At 39.3% G+C, this 27,703-nt stretch overlaps 1 protein-coding gene across 2 annotated transcripts; it reads left to right on the forward strand.

Moving 5' to 3' along the window:
* Positions 1-27,703, forward strand: LOC131221168 (E3 ubiquitin-protein ligase RGLG4-like). Of its 2 annotated transcripts, XM_058216337.1 has the most exons (11): positions 1-393; positions 19,491-19,575; positions 19,678-19,818; positions 20,024-20,137; positions 21,087-21,184; positions 21,268-21,347; positions 22,112-22,217; positions 26,609-26,736; positions 26,841-26,976; positions 27,320-27,376; positions 27,459-27,703. In XM_058216337.1, the coding sequence occupies exons 1-11, from the start codon at positions 232-234 to the stop codon at positions 27,543-27,545; spliced, it is 1,194 nt and encodes a 397-aa protein (XP_058072320.1). In that variant the 5' UTR covers positions 1-231; the 3' UTR covers positions 27,546-27,703. The 2 variants fall into 2 exon arrangements, with proteins under 2 accessions (XP_058072320.1, XP_058072321.1); XM_058216338.1 differs by lacking the exon at positions 19,678-19,818.

Here is a 27,703-nt window from a genome sequence, read left to right on the forward strand (position 1 = left end):
GGATAGGTGTCGGAGTCGAGTACGTATCCGACTCCGAATCAGGTTCCTCCTAACTCGGTGTTTCCCCCGCTTCACCTAATCGAGCTACGAAATAGAGATCTCAACTTTCACTGATGCAATAGAGTGAAAGCCCGAGTTATATCTTCGGGTCGAGGATCATAGCATCCCATTTAGTTTTTATAAAATCCAACCACGTCTCCGTTCCGTTTCGTTTTTTTGAAATTTCAAGGCATGGGAAATTGTGTTGGACAGCCGTCACGAGAACGGAGCATAGACGGCGTAGGAAGAGAGAGGAAATCTCAGCCGACGAGGAGCATGTCCGATTACCAACGTCACCGACCAAAGCTATCCAAGTATGATTTCATTCCTGACAATTACCGCAGTCTCGATCAGGTTGGTCCCTCTCCTCCTCTTTATTATTATCATCGTCCATCTCCATCTTCGTCCTCATCCTCGTCATCCGTTCTTTTTATTTATTTATTTCTTTCTTTCATGTTGCTGATCATCTACGGCGCTGAACGCGTGGCCCGTGTCATTCGCGGTTGTTTAGTTCTAGTATACGCCTGTAGAGTGGAAGCGGATTGCGGATCCCTTCTATACAACAGGGATGCGGATTTCCTGCGAAAGCCTTTAGCAGGAAGTTCCTGCGATGGGAAGACCCACCGTGATGTTTGTGAGAAATCCACCCCGTTCATCCGCTTTTTGATCTCATTTTAGTACATGAGTCAAGAAATGAGCCGTATCCAATACTCAAGTGGGCCGAAAGCGTGAGGACTGATCGTCCACAGTTGAAATATTCGTGGGGCCACAGAAGTTTTGAAACAGGCTAATATTTGTTTTTTCAATTCATCCCAGTAGGAATGACGTTATGAACGGTATGAATGGCATATAAACATCACTGGCGACCTAAGGAGCTTTCAACGGCAGGAATTTCCCTACCCACCTTTTCCTTTAGTGCGGCCCACTTTAGTATTGGATCCTAATCAATTTGGTTTTTAAGTCCTAAAATAATATCACAGAACGGATGGACGGGGTGGATTTCTCATAAACATCACGATGGCCCACTTAGTTTTCCAGCGTAGGAACTTCCCGCAAGAGGCTTTCGTAGGAAATACGCCTCCATCAGCACGCTAGGAGACTATGTGAGGCCCGCCGTGATGTATGTGTCTTATCTACGCCGTTAATCCTCTTTACCAGCTCATTTTAGGGCATAAGCCCAAAATTGAAGCATATCCAAAGCTCAAGTAAACTACATCAGTGGAAAAAGTACAGATAATGACATCCATCGTTAAAACCTTCATACGGCCCACCGGTATGTTTATTTTTCATCCAACCTGTTCATGAGGTAACATGGACACAGGTGAAAGAAAACACAAATATCAGCTTGATCCAAAACTTCTGCGGCCTCCATTTTCATTCAACCTGTTGATAATGCCACTTCATCCGACCTGTTGATAATGCAACGTTGAGATCGGTGATGGAAAACACAGATATCAGTTCAATTCACGGAAGCGTATACACCAACTATACAGCTGGTGTATTGACGTCAGCAAGTTCCGTGGGTTACATCACGAGGCATGTGTTATATCGAAGCCTCTGTCATTTTGCCGGCTCGTCTTAACGCTTGAACCCAAAAATAAGGCAGATCTAAAGATTAAGTGGACCACACTGCCGGAAGTAGCAGGGGATTGAAAGTCTACCATTGAAATCCTTTTGAGGTCACGGAAGTTTCGGATTAATGTGAAATTTGTTTTTCCTTTTCACCCAGGTATTTATGACCATATGAACAGATTGGATGGAAAATAAACATTATGGTGGGCCCTATGAATTTTTTAACGTGAAAATCACTATCCCTGCTGCTATTTTTGGTGAGGACCATTTGAGCTTTGGATATGATTATTTTTCGGCTAATGCTCTAAAATGTTCTCAAAAAATGGTTGACCAGTGTGGTTATAATAAATACATCATTGTAGGGCCGTGTAACTTTGATCAACTTTGAACCGTTCGTACAACTCGGAGCTGGAAGGGTGTCGGCACTCATCTTCTCACGACACGTATCTACATCAGCTATATAGCTGGTGTGTGGTACACCAGCCAATCCGCTTCCTCAATTCACGTGCTTTCCTCCAGTGTGGTCCACTTGAGCTTTTCTTAAAATGAGTTGTTAAAATGGATGGGTGGTGTGGTGAAGACACACATCACACTGGGCCCATTACAATTTACTCAGTACACTTATTGCATACTGAGTGACTCGTTATGGGAAGCGGATTGACTACAACCAGGAGTATCAAGGTTTTCCTTAGGCCGGTGGCCCAACATAGCCTCGAGACCAAGCAAATTGGACAATCCTAAAATTAGGAAAAAGCCCAAATCAAAATAGAAAATTAAATGGAATCACGTTTGAAGCATGTACCATATGTGCATTTCTTAAAGCATTATTCACCTCCTCTCCCTCAGAGTCATGTACCAAATGGTGCATTTCTTAAAGCATTATTCATCTCCTCTTGTTCAGAGTTAGGTTTCTAGCGAACCACTTAGAGGATACATAAGCTTTATTATCTATTATAAGAAAATAGAAATATCTAGTGATGATAAATTTCTTTGTTTTTTCTTCTTCAACATTATACTTGAACTCGAGAGTGTTCCACATTTCTTTGTTTGAAGTCATATTTATATATAGATTATACTACAGACAATCATTTCTTGAGGATCTTAATCAAATGGTGGAGGAATTGCAGATAGATTTGAATCCAACAAGAGTTTCAACATTGTCAACATGAACTTTAGTTTGTCTTGCAAACGGGTGAAGTTTGTGCAATCAAATCAATCAAGTTTGATTAGATCCTAGTTAATCAGATTGATTGATGCAATATTTGTTTCGTATTCCATCGAATAACGCTTTAAGATTGTTAAAATCAAGATAGAAAATTAAATTAAAATAGACTTTGAAGCACGTATTAGATACGTTTTTTTGAAAGCATTTTTCGCCCCCTGTCATTGATATGAGATCATTATTGGGTTTCTAACGAATTGTTTTCCGGATATAACAAGCCTTTGGTTCTACATGCAACAATTACGAAAAGACCACAAAAGGAACTAAGTACACAGATTTCTATTTTGGCATACTCGTATATGAAAAATAGATAACTCACTTATTGCTTACAGAGAGAGAAAGTAGAAGATAGATATGTTGTTATAATCCTCAATTTACAAGGGTTTTATAGAGAATGAATGGACATACGTTTTCGCAATGAGGCGTTTCTTAAAGACTTATCAAAAACCATTAATAATGGTCAAAAAAGACGTTAGTTAACTCAAAAGTCAAAAGTAACTTTTTCTTATAATGGTTGGAATCTACCACCAGTTTGGTGCAATGGAAACATTGCATCGACTAAAACATAATAACAGTCAAGAGTCGTCAGTAGATTTGTGATGTGGTTGTTTTCGGCTGACCGATCTATGAAATGGTTGATAGTCAGCCAATCGAATCAATGATCAAAATTCATGAGCCGTATTTGTTGAGTGATTGACGAAACAGTCAAATTTTTTCATTTGATCCTCGGAACGGTTGTATCTATTGGCCGATTAGTAAAATGCCGCTCACTTCCAGCTAATTAATGCAACGACTATTCATGGTTGACTAATTATTGTAATAGACAGTGTCTTCTAGTTGATCTTCCAATGGACATACTCGTTACAACCGATTCTATAACGGTTTAACCTAGTCACAGCATAACTCACATCGGATCATGTTGGTCCATGGAAGGGCACATGGGAGTATCACTCGTGACATAATGTGCACATGCAAAGTGTAAAGTGAGTCATTACTGCCTCTACAGCCACACTGCCTCACAACCCATGCCCTTGCTCGTGCATGTGACCGCACATGCATGTGAGTGAGTATGCATAGAGTGTGTCAAATTTTACTATTGGATGTTTTAAATCAGGTTCACCTTTAACCTTTACAATCCTACACAAGGACTGACTCCCTCGGAGACTTACATAGTTCTCTATACGCTAGCCATGAACATTAGTTCTATAGAAGATCCTACATGTATTCACTTATATCGGTGGCCTATATAAGGACTTAATTTAGGTCCTACACAAGAACCTACACGTATTCACCTATGTTGGTAACCTGTACGAGGACTTGATTTAGGTCATAAATAAGAAGCATGGTCTTATACAAGAACCTAATCAAGTTTTTTAATCAAGCTCTTACACTCAATCCTACACAAGGAATGAATATACATGGACTTACTCAATGACATTTACTTATCGAATTGAGCTCCTTTGATGTATCATATTGGGTTGCTTAATTAATGCTCTCTCGTGGTTCAATTAACTTCCCTAGTGCTCTCCCGATAATGATGTTGATGCTTTGAGAAGGCTTCAACTCATGATCAAATACCTTGCATGAAATGCTCCTTTAATGTGATCAATGTTATGAAAGGTTGAGTGAATCTCATACAACTAATGAAATATTGTATTCCTATAATATTCACCTTCATGGGTCTTTTAGAGGATTTAAACAAATGGTATACCAATATGATTAGGTTTAATCTCTAGAAAATTGTGGAGTTCAATTTCATCTTCAAGGTGGAGGTTACAATCCTCATTAAAGTGTTAATCTCAAGGAAGATGACTTACAATTCATTGGTTTAGAGGCTTAAGAAGAGAGTTATGAATATGGAATCATATATGCTTTTGTAGAAGTAAAAACCCTTCCCAATACTTACGAACCAAATGCCATTTTATAAAAAACTGATTTGAAATAGCTAGTTAACGGCTTTTTCAATGGGATCGAATGACCATTCGATGGGATTGAAGGACCTTGGATAGGATTGAACTCTTTGTCAATCCCATTGAAAAATACATAATATTCTCCAATGGATGTTGGACTCATTCTTCGATCTGATTGAGTTGAGTTTCGATTGGATCGAATCTCATCAACATCCTGTCGATAGGATTGAAGTCCACTAGAAAACTGTTGTTTTGGGCATACGATTTCACATCAGCTTAGCAACTCTTCTAGCCATAGCTATCATATTCCAATTAAGCTTCTAGGGCTAATGGATTATCAATAAAATTTACCTATTAAGACATGATCATCTAGAGGTTCAAGGGATTGTTTTGAGTCAAGGATTGGGGTTAGCAAGGCACATCATTTACCTATTCTTTACTTCTTGATGCTCACGTTCACTTATGTCTTCGGTCTTCAGCTTTTAAGGGCTTAACCGACTAATGACATACAAGCCCATGTGATTGACAAACAAGATCCATAAATAAGTGCACTAATAGTCATAACTTTCTCGTTACAGGTCAGATTGGGGCAACTTTAGACTCGTTGAAAACATAATTTAAAGAGCTTTCTACTGGGACTGGAATTAACTCATTTGACCACGGGTTGTCCATTCAAAATTGAGCCCAAAGTTGAGGTTGTGAATAATTTTTTGAAAAAAGAATAATAATTCATTTTCTAAAAGTGGAACTTTTGTATTTTTTTTTTTCATCTCATTTTTGTGGGAGTTTCTCCAAAGAGAGTAGTTAAAAAGTACAAAAGTTTAACATAGAATACTTGAAAAGTATGAATATTAATAGTGTAGTGGTGAAAGAAGAGTTGGTTGAGTGCACTGACAAAATAAGGTCCATGGCATTCATGGACTCAAGGCTTTATGAAGGACATTTTTGTCCTAAAATGTTTCGAAAAGTTGAAGGAAAAAAAATAAATAATAAAACCTACTTTTTAAAAGAAAAACTTTGTTACGCTGGCAGAATGTGACGGATCATGTGCAGGTGCTTATAATAATTTCTAAATTTATATGCCTGGCATGCAAGGAATTCAAATTATACTGTCTTCGGTTATGGGTTTCAGTACCTGCCTGTGGATTCAGGACATTCACTGGACGGTTGAAAATGAAAACCATCCAATGTTCCCATATCAACAAAGAAGAAGGGAGGTACATGCAATGATCCTAAAGTCAGTGAAACAGTTTACAATTATCCCATTTTTAATGGGTCATACCCTCATACAACGAGTGGCATCTAACAAAAAGTAAAATAGGCACTTGTTCGTTGGCGCTAGAAGGTCGGCCATCTTGGGCAACCAATGGAAGTAACATCATGTGGCTGGTGTTTGCTCAATATGAGATTTCGAGCAGAGTCATCAGGAGACGAAGAAGTAAACGAAGTTTATTCTACTCATTGACTTGACTTGAAAGTAGACGTACGTAGTTTATCCGACTCGATGATAATTCGAGCAGAGTCATCAGGAAACTCAATCCAGAGTCCGACTTAGTTTTGACTCGAGAAGACTCGTTGAGTCAGTCTCAAGACTCGGTGGAATCGACACAATTCGGCCTTAACTCAAAGCTGAATCACCCTATGACAAAAGAGGCGAGAGCCTTAATGTGCTGCACGTTGAGTCTCTGCTTATTTTAGTATTTTATATATTCATAACAGTGTATGACGTTTAATAATTATTACGAACCATTTACTTTTAATGTTATAATTATTAGGTTATGGCACCCACGTGAAACACACATGGAGAAGGATGGAAAGTGAAAGGTGTCTCGAAGACTTAATCCTTCACAAGTACTTGTTTGACGTCACCGTGTATGTAACACCCAAGTCTGTGGGCCCATCAGCTTTCAAGTGTAAAATACAGTGCTCATTCGGTTATACAATTAATGTTAGTACTTGAGGTCAAAAAACATAAAAATAAAAAGCTAAATCCACAACATGTGATGTTTCTTCCATCGAAACTGTTAATCAGGTCTAAATTCTAAGGATGAAGATAAAATACAAGAATCAGCCTTACAAAAAGTTTAGATGGGCCACACCAAGGTACTTAGTGATTTTGGTAACAATTTTACACTAGGCGGACCATACCATAAGAAAAAGTGGTGATTGACCATTAGTGGGTCACAAAAGTGATGGATCAAGCTGATTTTTTTATTTTTTTATTTTTTTATTTTATTTTATTTTATTTTTTTAAACCTTCGTCCAAGCTTATGTAACCTTATCAACAATTTGGATGGTAAATAAACACTTCGGAAACATTTAGGTGCACCCTAAGAAGTTTTTAATGGTAGGATGGTTAATCACCATTGTTTCGTATGGTATGGTCCACCTGATAATTGGATCTACTTCATTTCTTGGATAATAACTTAAAATGATTTAGAAAAAACCAAAAACAAAAACGGATGGACGTCTCAGATACATAATGTGTACATTAAGGTGGAGCCCATGTAAGGGCTTCACCCTCTTGGGTGAGGCCGAGTTTTCACCTAATCCGCTCTAAAAAAGGACACCAGAACTTTAGGTACACGACTCGAACCGAACCCCATTGGTGAATGTCCCAAACATGGCAACGATGCCAGCTGTTTATTCAACTTTTGGGTGTGCCCCACACTACCAACCTCGGTGGTGTGCTGATGTCAGGAAGCTACGTGGATCCTTCCGTTATGTATTTACAGGAAACGGATTGGCTACTTCCCCTGCCACCAGCTAATGGCTGATGGTCGGTCCTCTGTGGGCCCCACCATGATGTATGTGTTTCATCCATGCCGTCCATCTATGTTTATAGATGATTATATGGTATGAGAACAAAAATGAGGAATATCCCAATCTCAATTGGGCTACATTGCAGGAAACAGTGTTGATTGAAGGTGGACCATTAAAAACTTTTCGGGCCATAAAAGTTTTGGATCAATCTGATTTTTGTTTTTTCTCTTCATCTAGGTCTGCATGACCTAATCAATAGATTGGATGTCAAATAAACATTATAGTGGGCCTTAGGAGGGTTTTAATGGTGGATATCCAATTACTATTGTTTTCATGTGGTGTGGTCCACCTGAGATTTATTTCTCTCTCCTTTCTGTTTAACCTCAAAAATGATCTGTAAAAATGGATGACCGGCATGGATGAAACACATTAATCATGGTGGAGCCCACGGAGCACCCACCACCAGCCTTGTCCGTATTTACATTTGGTGAGTCATATACAAAGCTCGGGTGTATCACACCAGAAAAAGCAGTGGAACCGTACTTATTATGTCCCCCCTGTCTGTCCTTTGGTCAGTCATTTCCAAAGCTAGAAATCGCATTGCGTGCTAAGTTACTATGTACGCTTTCATCTCTAATCGTACTGAGTACTCAGTTAGGCCCACCGTGAATGTATGTAGTCTATCCATACCATCCATCCATTTTTCTAAATAATTTAAGAGGTTAAATCCAAAATTGAAGCATATCGAGGATCAAAAGGAACATGCCGCGGGAAACGGTGGGAATAATGATATCCACTGTTGAAACCTTGCTAGACCCAATAGTAGTGTTTATTTGTCATCCACCCTCTTAGTAAGATCATTCATATAGGGGTGTACATTGAGTTGAATCGAGTCAAGCTAGCCTTAGCTTGACTTGACTCGGCCACTAGCTGACCTTAGCTTAAACTCAGCATGGCTCGGTTTGGTCAGTAGCTCAGGCCAGTTTGAGCCGAGTTTGAGCCAAGATCAAGCCAAGTTCTCCATATGCAATAATTTCACAAACACCTGGATTGCACCTTCAAAGTCTTACTATATTTGAGACAGTAGCAATGGTTTTATAGGTATTTCATCAAACACCTTCTAAGCACCTTTTAAGCAACATAAAAATCAAGAAAAAAAGGATGTTGGTTTCATATACATATATTCCTTTTCACCAGCTATACTTCTTTGAGTCATTTCATCAAACACTTGGTGAGCAACATCAATATTAAAGAAATTGAGTCATCGAACAGGTTCGATCCGAGTTCGATTCGAGTTGAGTCGAGCTGGGGCCAGCTCGAACTCATTTTCGAGCTCAAAAAATCAGCTCGAACTCAGCTTTGAGTCAAATTGAGCTTTTTCGAGTTGAGTCAAGCGAGCTAACCGAGCTAGCTCGGTTTGTGTACACCCCTACATTCAGACATGGATGAATGTAAAGCATAAAAATAGTCTTGATCAAAAACTTATGTGGCCCTCAAGAATTTTTCAATGATAGATGTTCAATTCACTCTGTTTCCTGTTGTGTGGTCCATTTTAGCATTGGATATGTTTCATTTTTGGGTTCAAGCCCTAAAATATCCGGTAAAAGGGATAGCGGGAGTGGATCAAATACATAAATCATGGTGAACCTAATACAATTTACTCGATACTCTAAGCTTACTGAGTTGCTCGGTATGCAATCTGGTCCCCAGGGCTTAAGGACCTGTTTGGCCAAGCAGATTGGATGGGATCGGAAGGGATTGGAAGATAGATCCCGGGACTGGCCAGGCGTGCCAAATAGACATGGGATTCTAATCCCGGGATATAGCAATCCTATGGATCTTAAGACAATCCACTGACATCAAATCCCATCCAATCCACCCTAATCCCTTAAAAAATGCTTGGGACATGTTTGGTTCAAGGGATTGAAAGGGAATGGAAGGTTTAATCCCGGGATTGACCGGGCGTGCCAAACAGACCAGATATAACAATCCCATGAATCTTGCACCAATCCACTGACACAGCTATCATTACCTTGAAATTCTAGCTATCCACTCTACTATCATCCAATCCCATCCAACCTGCCCAGCTAAACAGGCCCTAAGTGAATCACACCACAAAAGCAGTGGGAAAATCATTTTTAGCTTAGAAATATTCCTAAGGCACACCGTAATGTTTATTTGCCATCCAACCTGTTCATAAGGTCACGGAAACAAAACTTGGATGAGGGGACAAAAAGGAATATTAGATTGATCCAAAACTTTTATAACCCCAACAAGGTTTCAATCGTATATGTTCGGTCCCTACTGCTTTATGTAGTGTGGTCCGCTACAAGATTGAATTTATCTCATTTTTAGGCTCAAGCCTTAAAATAATCTTGTCAAATGAACGGATAGTTTGGATATAACACACATACATCATAGTGGGGCCCATAGAACTTGGTGGCGTCAACATACCAACAAGGTCGTGGTATGTGGCACACGACACAATCCCTTTCCTGGATTGCGTATTGTGCCACACACCGCCTTCCTCCGTGGTGTGTTGATGTGGCAAACTGCCATGCCCCAACATGCTGTATGTGTTATATCCACACCGGCCATTTTTGGGCTTGAATCCAACAATGAGGCATATTCAAATCTCAAGTTGACCACCCAAGAAGAGTAGCGGGCAGCGATTGAAATCTTCGCAGTCCCACCATGATGTTTTTTTTGCCATCCAACCTGTTCATGAGGTCTCACAGACAATGATGAAGGAAGAATACAAATATCAGCTTAGATTCAAAGCTTCTCTGCCCCAAGAAGTTTTTAATTCTCTGCCCCAAGGAGGTCGTTAGTGTCTGGTACACCAGCCAATCCTCTTCTGTTCCAATCCACTTCTGTTTTAGAAGTGGATTGGCTGGCCTACGACACACCAACGACATGGCTGGGGTGGGTACCAGTCGTGTGAAGATGAACGCCAACGGTCCTGAGTTAAACGGTTCAAAGGAGATCAAAGGAGATCAGGTAACATGAGCCTCATAATGATATATTTATTATATCCATACTGTTTACCCATTTGGTGAGATTATTTTAAAGCATGAACCTAAAAATGAATCATATTCAAAGCTCAAGCGGACCACACCATAAATAGCAGTGGGACACTGATTCTCACCGTTAAAACATTCGTAGGCCCACCATAATATTTAATTTCCATCTAATCTATTCATAAGGTCACACAATCTTGGATAAAGAGGAAAAACAAATATCGTATTGATCCAAAACTTCTCTTACCCCAAAAGGGTTTCAATGATAGATGTTCAATACCCCACTGCTTTTTGCGGTATGGTCCACTTGATCTTTAGACGTCTTATTTTTCATCTCAAGACTTACAATGAGCTTACGAATTGGACAGACCGTTTAAATATAACACATACCTCATGATGGGACCCACAGAATTTGGTGACGTCAACACACGAGCCAGTCAGTGGTGTATGGTACACCAACCAATCCACTTCCAGTTAAAACGATAACCCCAGCAGGTTGGGGCTGTGAGCAGTAGTTATTTGATGGACGTGGACTGCATACCCACTGTGGCGTGCGTTTCTTATCCATGTCCTCCATATCCATCCGTTTTTTCTACTCATTTTAGGCTCAATTTCAAAATTGAAGCATATTCAAAGCTGAAGTGGACCACACCAAAGGAAACAGTTGGAAATAATGATGTCAACCATTGAAGCTTTTCTAGAGCCCATAATGTTGTCTATTTGTCATCTTGCTCCCAGGGTCACATAAACAAGAACGAAGGAAAATTATAAATATCAGCTTGTTCCAAAACTTCTATAGCCTCTGAAAAGTTTTCATAAGTAAGCATTCAATTCGTGTGGTCCACTTAAGCTATGTACATATACGCTTCAATTTTGGTCTCGTGCCCTAAATTGAGGGGTAAAATGGATGGTCATGGATGAGACACATACATCACGGTGGGCCTAAAAGCTTACTCAGGAGTTATTCAGGACGCAATAGACGTCCCAAAAGATAACATCAACAGGTAGTGGTTGTGAACAATAGTTATTTGAAGAGTAATTAGAAGACGGTTACCCCCGATTGGTAGCTAGGACCCTAGTAATCCTCATTATAATCATTTATCCCAACTAATTAGAAGCATATTGCCTGTGACTTCAGGCCTGTTCCCGGTTTGTGTGGGGCCTACAAAGATTTCCATGACAAATCCACTCCTCCATCTGTTTTGAGAGACCACAATAGGGAAGGATTCGAAAAATCAGGCAGATCCAAAATTCATGTGGGCCATACCACAAGAAACAGCGGGGATTGAATGCCTGGTGACAAAAGTTTTGTTCGAGGATGATATTTGTTCCTACAGTTTATCTGATTAGTAATAACTCTGTGAATGGTTTGGATGGCATGGAATATCAAATACACTAAATGATAGTGCCCTATAGATGGAGGTAGTAAGAAAAGACTCAATGACCTATAATCTAACTGATAGCCAAACCCAGTTAATTGAGATAAGGCTTAGATGATGATGGTGGTGGTGGTGAACAAATGTGAGCGGTGATCCATATAGTTGTAACTATCTCTACTTTCCATCAATGGCATATCTATTAGAAGGCGATGAAAATGTCTTTTGGCATGGCAATTTGTAGGAGACCGTGCATCCTCTTGGATATTATCATGATTGGTCTTTGGTTTCTTAGTTTTAAAAGTCATTATATTGGTTAAAATAAGCTTGAAGGGCAGGGTTTAAGCAATTCTAACAAGTTATTCGAAGTGTATAGTCTGAGCTACAATGATTACACCTTGTTTATGCTCTTGAGTGTAGCTCTGTGTTATCTCGCTGCTTCTATATGTGAATGGAATCTTCATTGCTGGAGATGACAGTGCTGATATCTCAAAACTGGGCCTGTTTGGATACCACCAATGAGCCAATATTTAACTTATGTTAAGTGATTAAGTTACTTTTTTCACTAAAATTAGTTTAGTAAGCATTATTGTAATAGCAACTTGTGTGTTAAAAGCGACTTATCTCAATATGTATTTCTGTTTAGCTTGTTAGCTTGTCACTTTTCTACTTTTCTCTCTCACAGTTCATATCAAAGGAGGCTCTCTCTCACGGTCCATATCAAAGGAGGCCCCACATGATGGACTATCCACATCCAAGGTGTATGGGGCCAATGCCATGGATGATCCACATTGAAGGTGTGCCTACATGATGGATGACCCCATATTAATGTGAGCCCACATAATGGATGGTCCACATCAAATGTTGGCCCATAATGATAAATAACCCACATCCAAAGTGGGTCGGTATGATGGATGACGCACTTCAAAGGTGGGGCCTACATGATGGATGATCCACATCAAAGGTGGGCTCCACATGATGGGCAATGGATATTGAAACTAGCCCCACATGATGGATGGCTCACATCAAGGTGGGCCTGATATGATGGACAGTCTATATCAAAGGTTGGCCTTAATTATGAATGGCCCACATCCAAGGCAGGGCTCACATGATGGATGGCCCCACATTGGAGGTGGGGTCCTTATGATTGACAGTCCACATCAAAGGCGGGCTCCATAGGATGGGTAGTGGATATTGAAGGTGAGCCCCACATGATGGATAATAACATTGATGGTGGGCCCCACATAATGGATTACCAACATAAACCGTGGGCCCTACATAATTGGCGGTGAAGATTAAAGGTCGCCCCCTAATAATGAATGGCTCACATCCAAGGTGGGCCCTACATGATGGATGACATCATCAAAGGCGGGCCCACACAATGAACAGTCCACATCAAAGGTTGGCCTCACATGATGGACAGTGAATATGAGGGTAGACCAAACAAACTTGAGAGATAAATACTTGTGTGTTGCAAATGAAATATGTTTTTCTACTTTTTAGCTGACAAGTATGTTGTTTACCGGACATGCTTATTTGCTTGACAAGTAAAAGCTAAGATAAGCTATTTTAGATATAAGTAGTTTACCTAAAGTAACTTACAATCCAAATGCCCGCTTAGAGGCTCTATCAAGATGAATGATCCTTGATCTCTTACATACGCTCTTGGTTTAGAGGTCACTTATTCTCTGGATGGATAACTTGTACCTTAGATCTTACCAGAATACCCAATTTAACAATAAGGAGCATTTACACACACCCAAGGAGATTATTTAATCCAAAAAAGATGATGGAGAGAAGATGTAAGATCTGGCACATTATGGACAGCTCATTGACACTTCTTATCTACCTTAGAATGATTTGTCCTTATATATCTCATGCTGTTGAAGTTGTGAACCGATTTTTAGAGGTTCTTGTCATATCCATCATGATGGGGACATGACGCGCACATGCACACGCACACGCACACGCACGTCGCCCCCCCTACGCACATACGCAAGGAGAAGAAGGGCCCCACCGTCGATTTGGATCAATGACGATGTCCAGGGAGGGCCTCCTAGGTAGAAGACGGAGTTTTGGTTCTTTGGAGTGGGCTCGGTAGTCAAGTAAAGCCCATCATGGGATTTCATGATCGTGGCCTACTAGTCTGATTAATCTCATATTTTAGGTTTTGCTTATTGATGTTATTTAGAATATCATGGACAGTTTAGATTTCTTTGATTAGTTTTTATTTTTGTTTACTTCATCGCCAAGTAATAGGTTGCGCACATGGCACGAGTTTTGGGGTATATGGTTTTCTTATAAATAGGCACCCCTTGTAATTTTTTTATTCATTGAAGTTTAATAAAAATTCTGTATTTTTCTACTCCTCTGAGTTCTTAAGTTGTGGAAATCCAATTGGGTGGGAAGTCCTCCCTTCATTGAAGGGCTAACTACCGTGGTGCGAAGCCACATCTATCCTGATTCGCCTCCATCTTCTACCATCGATACTTTTCATCTCGTACAATCATCCACGATTCAAATCCGTTTTTTATTGCAGTAGTTTTCCTCTTTACAACAGAATTCCAGATTCTGGCCCTACAGGAGGGCCGAAACTTCAGCGGAGCACCATGCACAAACCGCACATCGGATCGACGCGAAACTTGGGAGTTTTGGAGCCCACCCCTGACCGACTAGACTCAAGGAGTCGGTTTCTGACTTCGGGCTTCCCTCACATGTGCGGCCAGGCCCCTGTGCACGTGCGTTAGGTCTGGCCCGCTGTCCGCGCGCGAGGACTGTCTCCAGGTTCAGATTTCCTGCCTATTTTACTCCTCGCATACATGTTTTCCCTAACCCTAACCCTAAATTGCATTACTTTCAATTTATTTACCCCTTTTCTAATCCTAGGGTTTTCTGAACTGAGACTGGTGAATCCCTTAGATTAGGGACTGATTGTTGTGCATCTGTAGATGAGTTTTACTTCCCTTTAAGTATCGTTTGGCTCATAATTTTTATTGATCCAACTCTAACATATGTAGGCCTACACCTGTACAGATTCCCCTTGCTTGAATGTTTGAACTTTTGTGTGGGATGTGGAATTTTGTGTAATTGTTTCTGAACTAGTGTGATATAAAGCCTGAAAATCTTGCACATCATATTTGAATTTCATGTCCTGCATCAAATTTGGTATCAGAGCCTAGGGTTCTTATAGGGGAATGCATTACATGTTTAGAGTTAGTTTGTTAAGTCCATCATGCATCTAGTTTCATCACATATAGCTGTTTAGAAGTCCGTAGTTCCTGATGTTAGTTGCTGAAATTTCTGTTATCAGGAAGTTAGCAATTCACATTGTTGTAACTTTCTGTTATCCCCTTATTTTGACAACTATATTGCTGGATTTTGGTAGCATTGTGTAATTTCCCTCATATAGAGTCTCATAGGATTATTTAGTCCCATTTAGACGCATATAGTCGTATTAGAAGGTCTTTTAGTTGAGTTAGTGGTTGTATGTCCACACGTTCGGGTCATGGTTTTAGCTTGCACCCTACACTAAACATGGAGCAATTGCAAGAGTCAATAAATAAGCTGACCCAACAGTTTAAGTCTTTGGGTAAGCGCTAGGAACAACATATGAACCAATGCTTTAAACAACTTGATGTGCGCATTACCCAACTAGAGACCTCCGCTAGGACAAACCCCACCATTGGAGAAGATGCCTAATCTCAGGCAGGTGGCTCGGAGGATAGACCAAGGAATGGATGTGACCAAGGAATCGGTTATGGGCGTGCACCCGTGCACCCACCGCATGAGGACATCAAAACCACTATTTTGAGTGGTACAACATGTACAGTCTTATGGCTAGAGAGAGTGCACCAGCGGATAGTATAGAGTTACCCATTGAGGCCATTCCGGTAGTAGATGAGTTTCGTGATGTCTTTCTTGATGATCTATTGGATGAGTTTCTCCTTATGAGGGATATAGAGCACACCAGAACATGGGACACCGTACTACCTATAGCCGAGTTTACGTTTAATAGTTTTGTCGATAGGTCCACAGGTCTAAGTCCTTGTGAAGTCGTTACTGGTTATAAACCTAGGAAACCTATTGATCATGTCTCTATGTCACTGTCCCATAGGCTGTCAGAGTTTGCAAAGTCGCATCACATTCATTCATGGCATCAAGAAATCAGGCAGAAGATCATGTCTAGTAATGAACATTACACACTTTTTGCAGACCAGCATAAATGTTTCAAGGAATTCAATGTATGTTTCAAGGAATTCAATGTAAGGGACTCTGTGATGGTCCGAATCAGGCCAAGCGGTACCCTCAGGGAGCTGTTCATAAATTACACGTGTGTAGCGCTAGACCATTCAAAATTATAAACGAAACGGTCTCAATGCGTATGTGGTAGATTTTCCACCTTCCATGGGAATTAGTTCCATATTCAATGTGGAAGATCAAGTTGCATTTCAAGGGACCACTGATACTTTGTCCAGCCTATCACCTAACCATCCTAATTCCCCAGACCTTTTCCTTGATCCATGGCCCCCACTCGACCCATCTTCCCAGCCTCTACCTCTCATACCTACCCGTCCTGACCCATCTTCCTAGCTACTACGTCCCATACCTAACCTTCCCACACCTAGAGAGGAAATAGAGGATATTCTGGACCATCAGATAGTTTCAACGTCGGATGGCGGGTTTGAGAAGTACTTGGTCAAATGGAAGTCACGCCCAGCTTCAGACTGCATGTGGCTTACTGAGGAGGAGCTTTAGAGACTTGATCCTGACATTTTGGAGTGGTGTAAGAGTTTTGTTTCGCCAGTGGCGAAATCTTCGCAGCCGTGGAGAGTTGATAGGGACATGACGTGCACACGCACACGCACCCCCCTATGCACGTACACAAGGAGAAGGATGGCCCCACCATCGATCTGGATCGATGACGACGTCCAGGGAGGGCCTCCTAGCTAGAAGACGGAGTTTTAGTTTGTTGGAGTGGGCCCGGTAGTCAAGTAAAGCCCATCATGGGATCTCATGATCGTGGCCCACTAGTCTGATTAATCTCATATTTTAGGTTTTGCTTATTAATGTTATTTAGAATATCATAGACGGTTTAGATTTCTTTAATTATTTTTTTATTTTGGTTTACTTCATCACCAAGTAATAGGTTGCGCACATGTCGCGAGTTTTGGAGTATAGGGTTTTCTTATAAATAGGCACCCCTTATAGTTTTTTTAATTCATTGAAGTTTAATAAAAATTCTGCGTTTTTCTACTCCTCTGAGTTTTTGAGTTGTGGAAATCCAATTGGGTGGGAAGTCCTCCCTTCATCGTAGGGCTAACTACCGTGGTGCGAAGCCACATCTATCCCGATGCACCTTCATCTTCTACCATCCATACTTCTCATCTCGTACAATCATACACTATTCAAATCCGTTTTTTATTGTAGCAGTTTTCCTCTCTATAGCAGAATTCCAGATTCTGGCCCTGCAGGAGGGCTGAAACTTTGGCGGAGTACAACGTAAAAACCACATATCGGATCAACACAAAACTTGGGGGTTTTGGAGCCTACCCCTGACTGACCAGACTCAAGGATTCAGTTTCCAGCTTTGGGCTTCCCTCACACGTGCGGCCAGGCCCCTGCGCGCGTGCGTCAGGTTTGGCTCTCTGTCCGCATGCAGGGACTGTCTCTAGGTTCAGATTTCCTGCCTATTTTACTTCCCTCATATTTATTTTCCCTAACCATAACCCTATATTGCATTACTTTCAATTTATTTACCCCTTTTCTAATCCTAGGGTTCTTTAAACTGAAACTGGTGAATCCCTTGGATTAGGGACTGATTGCTGTGCATGAGTGGATGAGTTTTACTTCTCTTTGAGTATCGTTTGGCTCATAATTTTTATTGATCTAGCCCTAACATGTGTAGACCTGGACCCGTACAGATTCCCCTTGCTTGAATGTTTGAACTTTTGTGTGGGATGTGGAATTTTGTTTAATTGTTTCTGAACTAGTGTGATATAAAGCCTGAAAATCTTGCACATTATATTTGAATTTTAGGTCCTGCATCACATGCATCATAGTGCTATCCTTGGTATAGTTCATTACCTTCAGGACATGACTCATAGAGGACTCTTCTTTTCCTCTACCTCTCTCTCCTTCTATGAGTGTATTTTAACATTGATTGGGTGAAAATGCCCATATACACGTTGCTTGACTTCAGGCTGGTGTATCGTTCTTGGGGTTCACTTTTCTCCTAGAAATGTAAGAAGCGATGCATGGTTTATAAGTCCTTTATATGATGGGAATATGATGAGCACTGTCTTCAGCCTGTTGTGAGATCATATTGCCAAATGGTCTTCTTAATGACCTGAATATACATCTATGAACTCTTATTCCACCCTCTGTTGTCAACATCGGTGCCTTACATGTTGCTTCTAATAAGGTTTTCCTTGTACATATAAAGCTTATTGAATATGATTGTCATATGATTGTAAAAAATATTTAGCAGATGAAGTGACTCTGCCCCATGTTGCCTCTGAATAGGCAATGCCTTGGGTCTAACGCGATTATTTTATCGATAAACCGATGCTATTCATCCATTTGAATTTGATCATAACTGTAGAGACAGGAAGGCGCATGAGTCCCATTCCTCAAGTGGACTTATATTTTGGTATATATCCAGGGTTAACTGAAGTTAGTTGCTCAAGACTTTCCTTATTTAAAACAAGTAACCCTAGAACATTCACTTTGATGCAATAGTGAATGTTTGGTTTAAATTGAGACCCTTCAAAAACTATATCCACAAATTACACACTGATGGCACTTCTTTAAAGTTGTTAATTGTAAACTAATCATTTTCTCAATATCTTCAAACCTTTTTTGTAGTTCCAACATTTTCCTTTTTCTTTCTTTTGCATAGCGAAATCAATTGAGTTGCCAACAGAAGTTACGATCCATATCTTGAATTCATAAAGATGTAGGTGATCAATCATATGTTTGAAACATAAACACAAAAAGCTAATTGATCATGAAATGTCAAGGCCCTTTGTAAATCACCATTCACAAAGAAGAAGATGTACCCACTAGCCAGCGTGTCTCAAGTTCCCAACTGAATGATCTGGCTATAGTAGAAATTATGCCGAACATTAAATTTAACATCATGACTCACAAACACATCTCACCTTGTTTATGAACCCACATCTGATCAGCATTTAAAATTCATATATATATATATATATATATATATATATATATATATATATATCAGACTATCTCAATTCGTTAGGGATACGAAATCCCATGCATCAAATAAGAGAGGAGCTAATAACAATAAAAATTACTCGTTCTTTTCCTTTATAATAAGGAGCTGATATGATGCTCATCAGCTGATACAATGTTAATTGCAATTAAAAGCATCATGAACTAATTCTTCCAATCATGGCACCTTCTTGAATCCATATCTACTTGATTCTCTCTTTTCACTTTTTTTTTTTTTTCTTTTTTGTTTAAATGTTCGTTTGGCTAACTGTAACAAATTGCATTGAGTTTTACATTTCATCTCAAAACATAAGCCTTGGGAAGTACTCTGACTGGGCATTTGGTTTTATAGGTTATAGCTGCCTTGAGAGAAGCGGGGCTAGAATCATCAAACCTTATACTTGGAATAGATTTCACTAAAAGCAATGAGTGGACAGGTTTGTGAAAATTCTCACATCTCTTGTTTAATAGGAGTTGGGATCTTGTTTTCTATGCAGTTACCCTGATTTGAAACCCTTACATTATCTTTCTCATTGAAGGCAAACGTTCATTCAGAAACCAAAGCCTTCATGCGATTGGTGCCACACCCAATCCATATGAAGAAGCCATAACTATTATTGGAAAGGCATTGGGTCCCTTTGATGATGACAATTTAATTCCTTGTTTCGGGTTTGGTGATGGTTAGTCGTCCTCTCTCATTCTTTGGAAGAATTCTGAGAAAGTTCACATACCATATTACTTTCATTTGTTTCTTCTTCTTTCTCTTTCTTAATTAATGATCAAACTGTATTAAAGAGGAGAAGGATTACAAGCAAGTAGGAGATATATGCTTTGTAGCTTGTTACTAGGTGGATAGTTTCTTCTTAATTCTTTTGTACATAGCAGCAACCACGCATGATCAAGCAGTGTTCAGCTTCCACAGTGATCATACACCTTGCCATGGCTTTGAAGAAGTTTTGACCTGCTATCGGCAGATTGTTCGGAACTTGCGATTGTCAGGTTGGTTTTTTCTTCTTTTGCTCCATTCTTTTTTTCCCCTCATCAAAATCATTTCTAAAGTAGAAAGGTTAGTTTCTACTTTTATTGAGTTAAAACCTTGCATTCAATGTGATTTTTCAACTAAATAGAGTTGCCACTGTATCATCGCATAATGCTATAAGTCCTCAAGAATTCCCAGATTATTGTTGCCACTTCGTGGTAGACAGTGTTACACTTAGTAATTCTAGACTGTCCATCTGGTAGGCCCTACCACTGATGACCCATGAAAAAATATAAAAAACCTGGACGGGGACAAGAAATCTTGTCTGTGGATCTGTTGGGCTTTGGATGGAAAATGAAGGTGTAATGGTCTGTATTTGAAAGGGGGGAAGTTTGCTGTCTACTTGCTATTATTTTTTCAGTTAGATTGGCTTTTATACGATGGGCCATCCATACTAGTGCCAACCATCTGGATAGTCAGGATTCACTGACTGTACAGCCACATTTACTGTAGAGTTGGCAATGGACTATGAGTTTTGTTCATTGCACAACTGGAAAGTTCCTACGGATATACACATTGAATGTTGAAATACTTCCCTTCTTTCGAAACTTAATGCTATTTTATTAGGTATGGATTTGAATATGAGATGATTTTCTTGGAGAGTTTTTAATTGAATTCTTAATATGATGAGCTTCTGTTTTTTTTCCTTCTGTTTGGCTTTGATAAATTCTCAGCATTCGATGATACATGAAATTCATTCATTTGTTTGGGATTTATTTTTTTGCATTTCAACAAAGTCAGCACCTACAAAGGTCCATATCTTCCAATAGACATGTACAGATTTCCCCTGATGAAGGGAATTGCCTGAAAGTTTCCAATGTAATACAAATTGGATGATGTTGATTATTTCCTTCACACATGTTTTGGTCCTTAAAATAATTGTCACCCGATCTCTTGTACTTCTGGAAGGGCCCACTTCTTTTGGACCAATAATTGAGGCTGCAATCGACATCGTTGAGAGTCATGGTGGGCAATATCATGTGCTGGTTATTATTGCAGATGGGCAGGTCATTGCCAAAACACTAATCCCTATTTCTATTTCCGCTTATCATTTTACAGAAATCTGATGCATACTTTTTGAATTATAAAGGTCACCAGAAGCATTGATACAGGGGATAGAGAACTCAGCCCACAGGAGGAGAGCACGATTGATGCGATAGTCGCTGCAAGGTATATTCATATACTTCTTGGACACTTCCAATACACTCTATGTTTCTATTGAATTGTATCAGACAGAAGAAGAAGAAGAAGATGATGCAGAGTAAGAAGAAGATAACATTCTCAATAAATATTTGTATTGCAATACAAGCATTAGTATCATATACCTACATGAATTTATCATTTTACATTCTAATATTCTAAATCTTGCTATTATGCATTATGGTTTAAAACCATGAAAATTCAACTCAAAATCGAGTTGATTGAGTCAACTGGAAAACTTGGGTGAGTTTCTCGAAAACTCGTTCTAGTTTTCCTGATCCTTTTCAGCATTATTTAATATTTAAAAGTACATATATATATATATATATATATATATATATATATATATATATATATATATATATATATATATATATATATATATATATATATATTTTGTGCCTAAAGTTGAGTTTTATTGAGTTTTTTAGAGACCATTCTTGTTTTGTCAAGTTGTGTTTCCATCAGTTCATGACCAGATTGAGTTTTTTTTTTTTTTTTTTTCCTGGAGTCTTGATGAAATCTAGTCGAGTTGACATGGGTGAGTCAGGTTGGGGTTTTTTTTTTTTTCTCTAAATGATGTTATGCATAAGTGGTGTGGAATGCGAATTCACCAATGTAAATATCTTGTTCTTGCTAGCAAGAGAGCTAATTCCTTCTAAGTTTGCTAGTGTCCATAGTTACAAAAGCCTTCAGACTTATTTTATTTATTTATTTTATTTTTCCATGACCAGTTCTTATCCTTTATCAATTGTGGTTATTGGAGTTGGTGATGGACCCTGGGATGACATGAGGGATTTTGACGACAAGATCCCTGCACGTAAATTCGACAATTTTCAGGTACTACATGTCTCAACTGATGTATCTAAACGGTATAAAATCATGAGCCTTGCTAAGTCCAAACACATTTACAAGCATGTAAGATCCATGTTGTCCACCAGATGATGGGTCCCATCATGCAGATTCCATCAACTGAACACATGCCCATTCACTGATCTTCGAGTTGATGGTCCCTGTGGTAGATGGGAGATGACCAAAATTTCTGCTGGATTGGAAGATCCTAGCCCTTCAATTAGTGGTCTAGAATAGATGGCTAAGTGAAGGATACAATAATGGTCTGGAAAAGACCAAATATTTGATGTCCAGGATCTTCCAACATTGAAGATTACTTGGGCATATTTGTGTCCATGATAGGGCCCAATAAATCAATATTCTAAGTTCACTAAATCATGGATTTCACTTCATTGGATTAGGTACATCAAGACAATAAACATATCCCTATGCATCAGTGCTCTATAATTCCACCTATAAGATTCAAATCTTTGAAATTACACTTGCTGTGTGTTTGGTTGCCCCACAATTTTCAATTCTAATTAAATATCTCTCCCAAATGTTGTTTAGACTTGTCATTATGAAAAATCCAAACTGTTGATCAGACTCATCATGACGAAAACCTATTCCAATGAAATTTCAGGCCTGTTGGATACCTAAGTGGGCCATGATCTTATTTTATTCCCAACTGTTGATATGTTTCCGACAGGTGCTGACATGTGCTCTCAGGAGGAAAATGTGTTAATATTCATTTTTAGTGGCCCCAAAACGCACCTTTAGCCTATGAGCATCATAGCATTTATTGTGCATGTTGTGTCCTGAACCAGCCTATAAGTGTGCATCTACATGCATGATATATGAAAATAGTAGTGTATGTGAATTACTAGCAAAACATCCTTTTTTTTCCCCCTTGATTTTAGGGTATGTCTAGAACAAGGAAGAATTATGGAAATCACATTTTCCCTCAAGGAAATTTTTTTCAGGAAATGAACAAATATGAAAAACATGTGTACCATTGGGTTCCACAGTTGCATTTTGTCAGAAAGGCAATTTTTCTTTGTAGTGTTCAACATGGTATGTAGGGGAAAATCAAATCGGGTGATACAGCAACGGTTGAAAAGGAAGCCTTCTCTTAGAAATGTAGGATTCTCTGAAATTTTTTTTTAAGGGCTTCCACCATCTGGGAGCCTATCAATTGGACAATTAAGTTTTTTAACGGTTTCCACCACCTGGGGCCTATCAATTAGACAATTTAACTTGATACCAATGCGCAGAACAATTGGTTTGGATGAATTTAGGAAGGGAATGAGAAAAGAAGAAAAATGAATTATAAAGAAAAAAAAAATGTGAAAAGAGAAAAGCTTTTGTTGTTTTATGTGTTAGAGAAAGAAATCCTAACACCTTTTATATATATATATATTGCCAGAGAAACACTTGCATACTTTATAGAAGCACACACTATTATACACGTTCAAACACCGAAAAAGAAATATAATGAAAATGCACAATATAAATACACAACCTGCATTCTCCGTATTCTATGCTCCCCTTCAAGTAGGAGCATACATATCAATCATGTCAAACTTGCTAGAGATACGAAGAAAAGCATCCCGACTAAAAGACTTGGTAAGAACATTGGTCGATCGGTCTCAGAGTGAACAAAAGGAGTTACAATTTCCTTGTTGGCAACCTTTTCCTGAATCAAAATGACAGTCAACCTGCTTTGTTCATTCATGGAACATGGGATTGCTGGCAATGTGAATGGCAATATGATTGTTGCAATGCAAAGAAATAGGACTTAAGGATTATAGCTGAGTTCCTATTAGAGAGTTTGAATCCAAATAAATTCACATGCTGCTATGGATGCTAGATAGTGGGAGGATTGTGCTTACGGATGCCTTTTTTATGGGCTTTCGCTGGTGTTTTTGGAGCGGGGGGGGGGGGGGTGGTTGGGTTATTATATTTGACTAGAGTTGCCACTAGCCAGTTTTGCAGATTTTCATAGTTGGCTAGATCCTATAGAAAGCTTAGGAGAAGGAATCGAGGATCCCTTGTCCTAAATTGACTCCTTGGTCTGCGAACAAAAATTCTGGGTAAGGGAACATGGTTATGAAGTGAGAATGTGTTAGGTACCTTCTCTGCCCGTACAAGTGTATGATCTTTACTTCATATGACTAATCAAACTGTCAGTCTTTGGGATAAGTTCTTGTGTATTAATGATGCAAATGTGAATGAAATGTTTCAACCTTGCATCACAACTGATGGCCTTTTTCAGCAACATACTGGCATATAGTCTGACTTGTGAGGATGATATACACCACTTGAGATCCGTCTTTCAGGTTTTGCAAGAGCACAAGTTGCATGTTAAATTGAATTAATTGTGCTAAGACACAATTGGAGTACTTCGGTAAATCATATTACCCAAAGGAATATCAACAAACCCTTAAAGGCATTCTAGTATGCACGTTTGGCCTGCTCAAAATCAATTGAATCCTTGTGGGGATTCTTGGATTGATTGGGTATTATAGGAAAATTTTCCATGACTGTAGATGCATTAGCACTCCTCACTTCCTGCTTAAAAGAGATGATTTCCAATGGAATAAGAATGATGTTGCCCATGGACAAAATCCCTTTCTCCTTCCATCAAGTGGTACATAGAGTTAAGGACTTAGGGTTAGATACTCTGATTGCTTGAGTAAAACCTCCACGCGCCATGGAAACTGATGAAGCAACAGTCCAACTAGCATCCTAAAACAAGAACTTAAGGTTGATGATATGGTGCACCTTAGGCTTCAACCATGCTGAGAGACATCAGTGACATTACACACACACACACACACACACACACACACACACACACTCTCTCTCTCTCTCTCTCTCTCTCTCTCTCTCTCTCTCTCTCTCTCTTTTTCTGGAACTCTTATCACGGTTTTACAGTTCACTCCATGACGTGCAGAAGATTTTGGGCCAGTAGCTTAGAAATTGGACTTTCTGCTATGCTCCAAAATACACTGGCTTTCCATGTATTGCAATTTAAGAAGTTAGATCACTCTATTCTTTTATTTAGTGACATTGCCAATGTTATTAATGAAGGAACCTCCATCCCTTAAGAGTAGGCAATATGGATTGATAAATGGTGAGACGAAATAACATGTGCAGTCACTATGGTCTGCATCCAATGGTCATGCACACCATTGGAAAATGCAAATTGGGATGTTTGACACAATTTGCATGAGAAATTCCTTGTCTCTGTTGTTAGGAAGGGATGCCATGTTATTAATACAAGTAGAAATTTGTATTTGCATGAAGATTCATTTCCATAATGAGTGTTCCATGAATGGGAATGATGCATGTAGTAAGGTGATTATGATTTTGAGAAAATCATTTATAGATCTCAAGGAGAGTTTCATTATGATTTTGGATGGATTTATCTAGATCTTAGGGACATCATTAGGACTAGGAGGATTGTTCATGAGAAGATTGCAAATAAATGGGGTTGTATACCCCCCTCTCTCAGGAGAAAATCTTCTCCCTCATCAAGAGTACCACTCTTTCTCTTCCCATCACCTACTTGTTTTATCAATTTGGCAAAGAAGAAGAAGAGAAGATTTAGGGCAGTAGATCCATCAGGATTTTCATTGGGGTTAGCAGCTCTTGGAATGGAGGAATGGAGATGGTAAGGTAATTAGGAAAGAAGCTTTCGTTTGTTTCCAAGGAAACACAGATTGCTCTTGGAATGGAGGAATGGAGATGGTAAGGTAATTAGGAAAGAAGCTTTCGTTTGTTTCCAAGGAAACACAGATTCCAATTCCTACAAGGAGGAAAAAAGTGGGAATCTTCCATGGAAGATACTTGCAATTGGAAGCAAATTTCCATGGAAAATTCAATTTCCAAACAACATAACTCACATTTCCATAGAAATGTCTGAGATTTCTATGTACAAAAAAAAACACCCTTAGGGAAGCTATCCTATATTGAAATGCCTTCAAGCTCTTGCATGTTGAAGCATCTTCATCCATCCAGTTTTGGGAGTGTAAAATTCCCAAAGGTCATGGCATCATTAGGATCCCACTTTCTAGATTTAGTTTTTCTTAATAGTTAGGCTGATCTGATCATCAGGTGGACGACTTGTGTCCATTAAACGTAGATTGTTGGTTAATTTTCTCTTATCAGTCCATTTCAATGAACATGTCCTAACCTGATAACAAAATAGCCTAATTTTCATGGACAAGAATCGAGATGGGGTGGCCCATATGATAATGGCTTGTACCTGGCAAAAAGGGGCTGCATAAGTAGACTGATTATTTCAAGCTATATGACTCTGCATGTTTCAATACAGAACTATAACCCTTTCTTTTGTACGAAGTGTGCTTTTACTGGATGTATGTTCACTTGCGCAGTTTGTGAACTTCACCGAGATCATGTCTAAAGATGACAGCCCCTCTGAGAAGGAAGCTGCATTTGCTCTCGCTGCACTAATGGAGATTCCCATTCAATATCAAGCAACCATGGAACTTGGTATCCTTGGGTAGGGAGAATAAACTACATATCCGTGCCTTCACTAATTTCTCTTCTTCTCAAACGTCTTGAGTTCATCTCTTTTTGTATGCTTATGTCTGCAATGGATGAAAGACGCATGACAGGGAAAGCTAAAAAGGTTGTTCCACGTCCTCCACCAGTTCCCTACACCCGCACACAACCACCGCTAGGAGAAATAAGCAACCTTCAACAATCAGCTCAACGATCATCATCAGATGACCAAAGTCAAGTAAGCATGATAGGAATGTATTTTGAGGTGGTCCATCTTTAAGAACAATGCACAAATGCTCTACATGTAGACATTCTCCACATGAACGTTCCTTAGCACCCGGCTAGTCCATTAATCAGGTGATCCACATGATGAGTGAGCTGGCATGATTTTTTAGTATAGGACCCATACACTGAGGGGACAGTCCCATGAACATCCAGGATTTCACATATATGGCTAGTTGGCACATTTGAGGCATTGTGCTTGGCACTTGAAGATGGCATTTCTCAAGGCAATAGTACTCTTCTAGTTTTTCACACCTTATTGACTGTTGTGTTATGTTTCTAACTCCTTGTTTACATAGGTGTGCCCGATTTGCTTAATGAATGCAAAAGATTTAGCCTTTGGATGCGGGCATATGGTAAGCTATAACAACATTGGTTTCTTGCCTATTAACAGCTACTTTTATCTAACGCCTTTGTGAAACATTTATGCAATTGCAGACTTGTGGAGAATGCGGGCCGGGTTTATCTAACTGTCCAATTTGTCGCACGCGCATCACGTCCCGTCTCAAGCTTTATTCAGGGTGATGTAGTCACCCTTCCATTTGTACATATTTATGCTCACCATTTTTTTATTCTCTTCTTGTAATTTCCTTCATATGGTTGTGTTAGTCACATCTTTGTATTTAAATGTTTGTAATAAATGATTCATTTTGCCAACAATGAAACACATTTCCTGTTGTATA

This window comes from Magnolia sinica, chromosome 12 (genome assembly GCF_029962835.1).
Source record: "Magnolia sinica isolate HGM2019 chromosome 12, MsV1, whole genome shotgun sequence".
In the NCBI taxonomy this organism is placed as follows: domain Eukaryota; kingdom Viridiplantae; phylum Streptophyta; class Magnoliopsida; order Magnoliales; family Magnoliaceae; genus Magnolia; species Magnolia sinica.